We start from the raw sequence: 11,830 nt of genomic DNA on the forward strand, positions 1-11,830 counted from the left end.
TAACCATATATATATACTCAATAATGGCTTTGTCCAATATTAATTTTAATTGATATTTTGTTGGCATGTCCATTATCGATCTGTTATTGACCCATGATCTGCATTGGCCGGACCCGCTATTTATTCTATAAAATATGACCCTTTTTGACCAGACCCACAATCGAACCGCACCCACCCAACCCACCAAATAACCAGGTCTAGTTGCTACTCATCGCGATATCAGATGCAGCCTTAGCGCTTTCATGTCATTAGTATACATGGTGGGTAAGTAGGCTTCCTTACTAAGGGTTTCATAATATATAAAACAATTTACATTACCTTCAAAACATAAAACAATATCTTCCAATATTTTCTGAAGATATTTAAGAGCTTGGCAATCCTAGAGGTAGCTTAAATTTTGAAATTTAGTTGAATAGCATAGAGGGTGAACTCAACCATCAGCTCAAGAACGAGCATGTATTAAGCATATAGTAATGGAATAACTGGATTTAAGTGTCCGCAGAACTATACAAACCCTCTGTAAAAGCATTTGTCTTGCTAGAGATTTTTCCTTCCAACCACATACACGATTACATTGCCATAATCTACCAAAAACATCAAAGAGATTCTAAAAGAAGATATTTTAAACACAGGACAGCAGTTTTTGTTTCGGATGCATCTTATTTTTGACCCTTCTTCCATAACACCCCAATCTTCTTCAACATGTTACCATTTTTCTTTTTGGGTGAGTCGTCATCCATGTCATCTGAAAGAGGAGAGTCCATCTTTGCAGCAAGAGTATTATAGCCGCTGTCAAGAGAAATTGTGCGGTCCACAAACTTTCCATTGCTCCCAGTTGAAAGCATATTGGCAGCTGCTTCAGCTGCCTTCCTCCATTGGTCTGACTGAACTTTCAATCTCCTTAGCTCGGCTTCCAATCCTGCATTTGCAGTCTGCGTTGCATCTAGCTGTTCAGAAACTCTTGTAGCTCTCTGACTACTTTTATCTGCCTCCTCAGTTACACACCCAAGTTTCATCAACGCATCTCTTTCAGCAGCCTTTGCTGCTTCTGCTAATGCGGCTGCTTCATTGTTTTTTTGGCTGCTCTCCTCTCTTTTCTGTATCTCCGCTTTTAGCATCTCATTCTCCTCTGCAGTATGCTGAAATTGAGTCTCCTTGTCCAACAAAGCTTCCTTAAGATCCTGGAGTTCTGTGTTCAACTTCTTCAGTTCCACCTCAAGTTCAGACTTCTTGGGACTTGTCTCACTTTCCTCAATTTTGATGCTTTGTTCTTTCTTATTTTCTGATATATCTTTTATCATTGTTTCTTTAGTCACCATCTCTGATTTCAGCTCTTCAATGGCACCTTTTGCTTTCTTTAACTCTTCCTCCAATTCAGCCACCTTAGCACAAGAGTCTGCCTTTGCCCGCTCCACTTGATCATACGCATTTCTAATTTGTAATGTGCTCTGGATATACTCTTCCTCGTATCTAAGTTCAGAAGCTTCTAATGCAGACTTTAGTTGATCAATCTCTAGTTTTAATGAATTAATTTCAGCTTTGAGCTCACTGGATTCACCTTTCTTGTCTTCACCATCCTCCTTAGGCATGATCTCTTCTGATGAATTTTGGCTTTTAGTTTCCAAATCTTCCTTTAGCTTCCTCACAATGCTCTCTAGTAAAGTGACTTCACCTTTTGACTGCTCTAACTCTGACATCAAACTATTGTAAGCCTCCTTCGCCTTGAGGCCCTCAGATTGTAGACTCTCTGCATTTTTCATGGTTTCTTCTAATTGCATCTGAGCCTCTCTAGCCACTTGCAGCGCGCGAGCTTCAGATCCTTTGCAGTCATTAAGCTGCTTTCTCATACTCTCAACCAGCAAAAAAGTTTCAGAAAGCTCCACCCTTAAATTTTCAATCTCAGAATGTGCTGTTTCTGCATGCATACTCTGAGTAGCTTCAGACTCAGCCACCTTTTCAAGCTGTCTTTTAAGTTTCTGGATCTCATTTAGGGCAGAGGCCAGTGCAGCAGAATCCATAGAGTGCTGCTTTTGGATAGCCTCAAGCTCAGATTGCCAAACTCGATCACGTTCTTGAGACAGTTTGCGGAGTTCTTGAACCCGAGAATCCTCACAAGTAGAAAGCTCCATCAGCTGCTGCTGAGACTCCTCAAGTCTTGCCGACATGACTGAGAGCTGTTTCTTTGTTTCTTCAGACTCTTGTTGAGCACGCCGCTTTAGTGTTTCAGATGAGATTAGCTGGTCCTTTGCCTTCTTAAACTCAGCTTCGAGTTGAGAGAGCTGAGATTCTAGCTCTGACAATTTGCTGGGGGTATGCTTCTGGATAAAAAAAAATACCAAATGATAACTTTGTCAATAATAGTTAAAAATATATTAGATGGGGAGGAGGAATCCTGTTTGAGCGTCCGCCCATCCGCCCATCCTCCCATCATTAGTTCTTTCTTTCCATATTACTTATTCCCATCCGCCAGTTCAGATGGATATAATTTTACATTGAACATTTTTATTACGGAAAGTCATGCAACTGCCTTAAACATTACAAATAGTAGGCAGTCAAAGAAAACATAATTGATCAATTTAAGAAAGAATTAAACAGCATTATCTGCTTGATGGGTTTCAAAAACTGAAGTTTTTCCATGTAATAGATGCATTGATACAACTGAAATCCTGTATCATATTCATATATTAACAGAAGCTCGCAAAAACATGTAATGTTTCTTGATTAACATAAGATGAGTTTATTCCTAAGGTGCAGCTAATTGAATGCTTAATAAATTGTAGAGCATTAGAGTCTAATCCAGTTGATCAGACTCGTTTGCATAATGGATAGACTACCTCATTCATTGGGCTTCGTGGTGATCCACGTTCCAAGACTTTCGGACTCCTTTTTTTAGGTGTCTTACTCAAAGAATTTGGAGAAGCAATTGATCCAGAACCTGATCCTGCCACCTTGAGTGGCCGAGCAATCCGATTTGTCGTGGGAGATGACTTCTGGGAAGATTTTGTGGAAGAAGGTGTCCTCTGAGGCATTTCTGATGAGCCATTCCTACTGTCCATAACAAAAAAAAAATAAATCAGTAATTAATAGAAGGACAAGCCAGCCGATGAATTCCCGCCTTCCCGGGAAGGTTTACTTTGCTATTTTACTCTTTTTTAATGCTGGTTTATAAGGCCAGTAAATTTAAACAACACAGGACAAGTTCACAAGCCAACAATTTTCCCTGCCAAAACCAAAACTCAATCATAGTTATCTGATGTATCCATATGACTGGATATTTTCTTTAGTTGTGATTCTTGTGAACAGTGGAAGTGTCACAAATACAAGCATCTTTTCTTGTCAAAGATCTCCCTATTCTTTTATCCAATATACAACTTGCACCACGCGAGCACACACACACAAGGTAATTAAAAAGACAAAAACGGAAGTTAAAAGAGCCACTCAATTAAGCATATCATGTTCATTGCAAATCCATTAAGAATTAAGCGGAAAAAAAAATTATCTGTATATCAATGTAGTTGAATGATATTCAATTCAAACAAGCAGTTTAAAAATGAACCGATACTCCATTCTCCACACTTACACCCAAAAACAAAATTCCTTCTTGCTGCTTAGCTCGATTAAAATGAAGACAAGCTTCATGAGTAGGAAAGTTTTATGATACAAAAAAATATTATATAATCCATATTATAACCAACAGACCATTGGCGTCTTTTTTTTCCCCCCCTTTGTCTCCTTTCCTAATTCCTAGGCCAAGGAATGTGGGTAACAAAATCATAGCAGGGTATAACATGCCAGATGTGCCCTACAAGCAAACATTGTCAACAATTTAATTATGAGTGCACACCCTGCACTTGAGGACAGTACTCACTTGGTCACTAACACAAAATAAAGCAGACATCTTATGATTTACATTAAACTGATATCCTAAATTAGATACTTGACATAAAGACATTGAACATACATATTACCGCTTCAAGCACATAGCCGTGACTCATGAGCAGCGAATATGATAAACGGCAAGGTCAGGGAAACAACTTAGAAATGAGTTGAATTTATAAAAGCAAAGATAGTTGTAAGTCTCCCTTAGGAGTTAAACACAAAGCAGACATTACCTCTCTTTTGGAGTCTGCATATTTCACCCGCTCTTATAAATAACAAACAAGAAACAGCAATGGTCAAATTAGCCTTCTCCCTGACCCACCAGCGCGCATATACACACAGCAATGTCAGAAGACCTCTCTGAAACAATACATGTGCAGAAAAGAAATGAAATGCTGATCAGAGAGATACCCAGCACTTAATGAGTAGTATTTTGCATAATACAATTCTAAGCAAAACTAACAACAACAAACAATACAAACAATCCCTTCAAAGGAACTCCATCAAAATTAAACAACCGCCACTCGTACCAACCAATACCCACAACAGAAAACATCTTAGGAAAGCAAAAAAAAAGATCAGTTGCTATCTCAGATAAAGAGAAACACAACACTATTACAAAACTAAACAAAAGCAACCCCCACAATCCACATTTTTACGTTTCTTTTTCTTTTCCTCCTTTTCACTCCAGACCATAAACTGTTTTTATTCCTTTTCTTTTCTTCTTTTATATAATATAATAGTAAAGCTAGATTTGTATACATGTGTAAAAAGAGACACAAAGGATAGTGATAGAAACGAGATTCAATACCAGGTCCCGCTAAGACTTTACCAACTTAGCTAGCTGACATCCACCAAATTAAAGTTAATGTGCATAAGAACATAGATTTGGTCTTATAGAACATTATTAAAAGCAGGCATATGTAACTAGGAAGCAATGACACAACAGCAACAATAAATAATTAATCTTGGGTATATCTATTTATTTCTTATTTTTAAATAACTTCCACTTCCAGAATAAGAAACCAAATCTCTTCTACACTGCAATGCATTTGCATTTGGAACCCCTCTCATAAATATACAAAGTCCTTGTAATTTGCTAGTTTTATTTTCAGGATTACTCCTATTACTCCCCTCTAATTCCTTTTTTTTTTAAAAAAAAAAAAGACATAATGAGTACAAATGTTGAGCTTGGATCTAAGATTAATAATAAAATAACAGCAATTAATTAACATTAAACACTAAATACAGGGGAATAAAAGCAACGGAACATTTTGTCTCAAAAACAGAGAAAATAAAAACTTGTATCTTCATTATTATAATCCCACAACCAAATATAAGTAAAAATGTGGGTGTTTCTTAATTCGTCTTCAGATAAAATCCCGTCAACATCACTAATTACGCTATCTTACCCCAATAAATGGGGTCGGACAGAAACTTACCTGAAATAAGAAGGGTGGTAGAACAAGCAGAGCAGCAGCAACTAACAATTTTACTGATTGTTTTTGGAAAATGCTAAGAAAATGAGGGAGCTAGAAAACAAAACCCTACTGTGCTTAAGGAAAAAAATGAAGGAAAACGGTTTAGTTTCTGAATTAGCATTGGGGAATTGATTCTTTTTTGGAGGTCGAGTTGTTTGAGTTTTGCAGTAACCAAAGCTGAGCAGGTTGTTTCTTTTCTTTGTTTTTTCTTTCCTCTTCACTGTAACAGTGTCAGTGCAGACTGTCGAGTGTCGTGGGAACGAGCGTAAAAGAAAGAAAGAAAAAAAAAATGTTGTTAAGGAGCATATCAGGCATTAGATAATTAATTAATATTCTTTCCTCTTCACTGTAACAGTGTCAGTGCTGACTGTCGAGTGTCGTGGAAACCAGCGGTTAGCAAGATCCTTAATATTATATCAATTAAAATAGAATTAAGTTCTGAATACATGATAAAATTACGCGTCAATTAGTGAACTTAATGTTAATTTTACTTTAATGTTTCCAGATTTAGTTCATTTATCTAACGCCCTGAGGACGCTCTTTAGCATTTGCCTATTTCTTCCCTAAATCTTATTACTTCCTTCACAGGAGCATTTTGCCTAAATGCAGAATAAGATTCTACTTTCGTTTCTTATTTTGTGCAACTTTTGCCAAAAATGGATGGTTCAAGTTATGAGCAACACAAAAAAAAAAAAAAAAAAAAAAAAATAAAAATAAAATAAAATAAAATAAAATAAAATAATAAATAAATAAATAAATGTTGGAAAAATCAAATTGCTAAAAGGATTCTTGTAATGGGAGAATAGTACCCAATTCTTTCTATGGAAAGGAGTAGCTCCCTTGTCCCACAAGCCAAAACAATAATAAAAAAAAATAATAAAAAAAAAAGTAGCGTAAAGCAGAGAAGTCCCACAATGCAACAATCAAATGGATTTAAGATGGTGACACTTGTATTCACTTAAATAGTGGAATCTTTTTCGTGACTTATTACTAGTACAATTATAAGTTGTATGTTTTATTATTAGTGTTAGTATAGTTATTGTCATTGTAGCTAGAATTATTGTCAATGTACCATTTTAATATGAGTGTAATTTCTATATATTAATATGACATTTATTTGTACTAAATTTAGTTAAACGCTATTTCATATTATTGTGATAACATTGTAAGTCTTATCTTGCAATTCTAACCAAATTCCTATATTCTGACATCCCTTGTTTTATGACCACATATTCTTATCGGAAATTTTATCTTTTGACTAACCTTATCCTATTTTTTTTATCTATATAATTCATAAGTTTACTCACAATAACATTACATCTAATAAAAATCACAAACTCTTATCTATGGCTGGCCACGCAGTGTGGCATTCCATCATGAGGATTACTTCATTAGTGTCATAGGGGTTACTTGTTTAGTTTTACAAGGGTTACTTCGTCAGTGTTATAGGGGTTATTTGGTCATTATTACAGGGGTTACCGGGTCATCCATATGGGGGTTACTTGGTCAGTATTACAGGGGTTACCTAGTCAGCAATATAGGGGTTACTTTGTTCTTTTACAAGTGGCCACATGGTGTGGCCAACCGCGCACAAGACACACTAAAGAAAAATTCTATCTTCAGACATCCCTTGTTTTATGACCACATATCCTTATCAGAAATCTTATGTTCTAACTAACCTTATCCTATTTTTATGTATAAAATTCATAAGATTACTTCCAATAACATTACATTTATAATAATAATAACTATAACAATAATAATAATAATAATAATAATAATAATAATAATAATAATAATAATAATAATAATAGTAGTAGTAATAGTAATAGTTGTAGTAGTAGTAGTAGTAGTAGTAGTAATAGTAGTAGCAATAATAATAATAATAACTATAAAAAAAATAAAAAATAGTAACAGTAGTAATAGTAGTAGTAATAGTAATAATAGTAATACTAATAGTAGTAGTAGTAATAGAAGTAGTAGTAATAGTGGTAATAGTAATAGTAGTAATATGGGGGTTACTTGTATAGTTTTACAGGGATTACTTCGTCATTGTTATAATAATACTAATAATAATAATAATAATAATAATTGGACCCTCCATAATTATAACGTTATATACACGGTTATTTGGTGCTATACCAAAACTTTAAGCTAATTTTATCATCCATTCCAGCATCTAGTACACTAAACCCTATTAAAAAAAAATTAAAATTTATACAATCAAGAATCTAATAGGGTTTAGTAATAGTTGAATAAACTAAAATAAACTAAATTAATTAGAAGCTAATTAAAAAAAAAACCTCTCTTCTCTCCTCCTTCCTCTCTCCAAAACCCTAGCCTCTATTGTTGAATTTTAAAGGGGCTTCCGTCGGTTTTAATCGGTGGAAAGCCTTAATCCTAGTTTCTTTAAAGTTTTTTTAGGTTTTATAATAATGCTTCCTCCTTTTGGGAGGAACTTTTCTCCCTCGAAATAAAGGGTTTCCGATTTCCTTCGAAAGACAAGGGTTTTTCGACCTCATTCAAAAGACAAGGTTTATCTCCTCTTTTCGAGGGAGAAATTTCTTAATTTTGAATCCATGATATTAGATCTAATGGATTGTCGAGAAATTATTTCATTGGTAAAAAAGTTATCAAGTTTTTAAATGCAGACAGATGAATCAGAAGAAAAACGTCCTCACGGCTACAAAGGATCGTTAGATTGTCTCTCCAAGAAGGCTGTATTTTCCAGCGATATAAGCTGGAGATGTTCCACATTGCAAGATCTACTCGACAATCGTAGTTTTTATGAAGGAAAATTTTATTTGATTCAATATCTTATGTATTTGTTAACATCAAATCTATGTTGTACATGTTGTATGACTTTTAATTAATGAAATATTTTTGCTAATAAAAAAAAAAAGAAACTAAAATAAACTACAATTACAATTAATCCCAACAAATTACAACAAGATACACATATTATTTCGTAAATTTCATTAAAGGACCAAGCTTCCCTCAATTACCACTTTAAAAGGACCGAGCAATTCCCTCAATTATACTCCGCATATTGAAACACTACGAAATTAAGGGGTTTAAGAAACATAAATGAAGCTTTTTTCCTAGACACCTGCAATTGTCCTAACGAGATAGTGACGCTTCAAGGGATTATCGCATGACGCTCCAAAGGATTACCGCATACTTTAGTAATGACCATTGTCTTCAAGAAGTAGCAGGGGTAGTTATGAGGAATTAATATTCATTTAATAGCCACGTCACCAAATAACCGGGTATAGCAGGTTATATTGAGGAGGGTCCAATAAAAAATGATGGGCCTTAAAGTTTGGATTATATTGGGTTAATTGAAATGTGGAATTAATATGAGAGAACCACGAAAAGGTGAGATTGTTTATCCAAAAGTTTTTATGTGGCCCGCGTGTACAATAATGTTACTGTACATCCAATCTTACACGTGCCACAAGCCCACAAGCAATAAACTCATTAATGAAAGCAACAACAACAATACCCAATATTTTTCTCTCTCATATTTCTTCAACCAAGCAAAACAATATTGTAACGAAATTCAACCTCAAAAACCACAAGAAGATTGTTGTTGTGATCTATATAGAATTTCAATTATATTCTATTGATCTAATTTTTTCCAACTTGCAATGATTATAATTGATTGACCTGTTAATGATTAAATTATGAACCCTAAATTTCTCAATTGCAATACTTGCTTTCAAATTTTATTGATTCAGATTTCCAATTGATTTTTCCGGTCATATTTCCGAACCTTCATTGCAAATCATGGTGCGAAATTCAAATATTTAACTCTCACATCATGATTGAAGCTACATTTGGTAACGTCAAATTAATCTTAGTGTCCTATCGTTGTTTTTGTATTTGTTTTCATTTATCGCACTTCTCGCTAATATTTATGGTGATTCTTCTGATTATTTTGTTGTGTTGTCTTTCACTTTTAGCTTCAACGAACGTAGTTCTAATACTGGTGTATCACAATTTATCAAGGTACCATGCAATTTTATTGATGCCCTCTGTAAATTGTTGTTGGTGCTTATGTGTATAAAGTATAATCAAGTACTATGCAATTTTATTGAATATAAGAGTATATTATGGTATCCATAGCCCTCTGTAAACATGCCATTAGTTAATTGGAGAGAGAACCATTATACACGTAAAACAATTTTTTATTGTGTTGTTTACAAGCCTATTAGTTCAATTGGACGAGCACTCTATGCTTCTACGCACAGAGGATGTAGATTCAAATCCTATATAGGCTATTTGTTATATTTTGTATATACGAAGTATTAACCTAACAAATAATGATTCTAACTAAGGGAAAAAGTGATCCTTATTGGGGACAAAAGTGATCTTATTAAGGACAGCAGTTACCCTAACTGGCACAAAAGTGACCCTAATCGAGGGCAAAAGTAACCTTAATTGAGGACAAAAGTGATTCTAACCTAGGAAAAAAGTGACCCTAATTGAGGGAAAAAGTGACCCTAATTTGGGATAAAAGTGACCTTAATTGAGGGCAAAAGTAACCTTAATTGGGGACAAAAGTGATTAAACCGAGGAATAAAATGAACCTAATCGAAGGCAAAAGTGACCCTAATTTGGGACATAAGTGATCCTAAGAAAGGATAAAGAGACCCAAACTAGGGCTAAAATAACCTTAACTGAGACAAAAGTAAAGTGACTCTCACTGAGGATAAAACTGACCCTACTTGAGACAAAATTGACCCTACTCAAGTGAAAAAGTTCTACTAACCATGGACAAAAGTAATTGTAGTTAAGAGTGAAAGTGACTATAACCAAGGTAAAAGTAACCCTAATCGAAAGCACTTATTAATTAAATAATCATAACTAAGAGTATTAAGGCCTTCGGCTTAATTCGTTGCCTTAGTTTGGTTGCACGCTTGGGTGTGATTTGTAGGGTTCAGTCAAAGGAAAGCCATTAACTGATCGGAGATGGCCTGTAGCCTGAATTTCCGATCACTTGACTTCATTGAATAATTAACTCTATAATTGATTCTGAACCCTCTATTGAAATAATACAGTTGTTTAAAGGACACCATTCCCTTCAGATAAAGTGGATGGCGGTGGTTGCAATTAATTTATAATTATCTGATTTTCTCTCTCTTACCTTAATAATATACCCATTGTTTTGTTATTTTTAGCAATTTTTTTCTTGGGAAATGTGTAGCTAATTTTGTTGCATAAAATAAGAAATAGATGTAGTAATTTTTAAATAATGATTATATTCCAATTTTATCCTTAGTTTAATTTAAATCCTTCTTACTCCTAACTATGTAATCATCCTTAATCCTGTCATCTAATTTTCAAACAAATTATAGCCCCAAAAGCCCCAATTCTAGTTGAGATTAACTAAGTCTAAGGTTTGTTTGGTTTGTTCTCTTTTGTCTTGAATAACTTTCTTTTGATAAATGGGTTAAGAACACAAAGATGATGTACTACATGTTCTTAGTTTTCACTTAAATTAAGCTTTGTTTCGGGGTTTTTGGTGATTCCTTCGAGATACCGGCCACGCTCTTGGCAGGATAGACGTGGACACCTGCAAAGCAACGAATATTCTGTTTACCGAAATATACGCCTCCGACGATCAAGTTAGTGATCGAAAACGGAAAATTTAGAGGGAGAAAGTAGAGAGAAGTTGGAGCTCTTAATGCTCTTTCTTTTTATGTTATGTCACAATCCCCCCCCCATCATAAATGATTGGGGTATTTATAGGGCTTGGAAGTTGTGCCCCTTTAGGGTTAGTGCCTTAAAATTCCGTGCTCTGATTGGCTGCGTAATCAGGTGATGGCATGTGTCCAGATGGGGGGGGGGGGCGCCGTTTTGCGGCTTTCTCGGTATTTGGGCCTCCTGATGTAAGGAGGCCTTCTCTCATTTTGGTGCTCTTAGTGTTTTAGCATGTGTCATCTAAGTGTCCAGGAAAATTTTCCTCTAGGCTAGCTGCCTCGTCCAACTCGCCTGATTCCAATGGTGGACTAAGTCTAGAAATTAGGCGGGCAGTGTGTGCCGAATGGCTGTTAAAAGAGGCCAACTGTCTTCCAGGTTTCTTAGAGTGATGGTTCAACTTTCAAGGGAAATGTTAATTTTGACGGATCATCATGATAACCGTTCGTCTCTCCTTCTTCAATGATAACCGTTTGAGCTCCTTGGCCAAGAATAGTAATTTTACCATCCTACCCTCATAAATTTTACCTATAAATAACCAAGGGTTTGACTTCATTTTGTTTCTTTGGATTTTTAACCTTCTAGAGAGAAGTCAAAGCTTCTAAAGAGAGAAAGTTACTCTTCCTTCATATCTTAAAGAGCTCAGCTGTGCAATCGAGTTTTCCTGTTAAAGGTTTGAGTTCCTCGGTAAAATTCATTCAAGATCTTCAAATTCTTCGAGTTTTCTACTCGGACAAAGGTAACCGACTACTTTCCTTTTCCTTTTT

General features: G+C 35.1%; 1 protein-coding gene across 5 annotated transcripts; it reads right to left on the bottom strand.

Annotated features, from left to right (window-relative positions):
• Positions 1-426: 426 nt before the first annotated feature.
• LOC145572330 (interactor of constitutive active ROPs 2, chloroplastic-like) lies at positions 427-5,619 on the bottom strand. 5 transcript variants are annotated; one of them, XM_081631315.1, is made up of 4 exons: positions 5,322-5,619; positions 4,113-4,239; positions 2,835-3,048; positions 427-2,318 (listed from the first exon to the last, which is right to left on the bottom strand). In XM_081631315.1, the coding sequence occupies exons 2-4, from the start codon at positions 4,130-4,132 to the stop codon at positions 660-662; spliced, it is 1,893 nt and encodes a 630-aa protein (XP_081487441.1). In that variant the 5' UTR covers positions 4,133-4,239; positions 5,322-5,619; the 3' UTR covers positions 427-659. The 5 variants fall into 5 exon arrangements, with proteins under 5 accessions (XP_081487441.1, XP_081487442.1, XP_081487440.1 ...); XM_081631316.1 differs by lacking the exon at positions 5,322-5,619 and having other exon boundaries at positions 2,835-3,045; positions 4,113-4,559; XM_081631314.1 differs by lacking the exon at positions 5,322-5,619 and having other exon boundaries at positions 4,113-4,559.
• Positions 5,620-11,830: the final 6,211 nt, after the last annotated feature.

This window comes from Chenopodium album, chromosome 12 (assembly GCF_948465745.1).
Source record: "Chenopodium album chromosome 12, dcCheAlbu1.1, whole genome shotgun sequence".
Taxonomy (NCBI): domain Eukaryota; kingdom Viridiplantae; phylum Streptophyta; class Magnoliopsida; order Caryophyllales; family Amaranthaceae; genus Chenopodium; species Chenopodium album.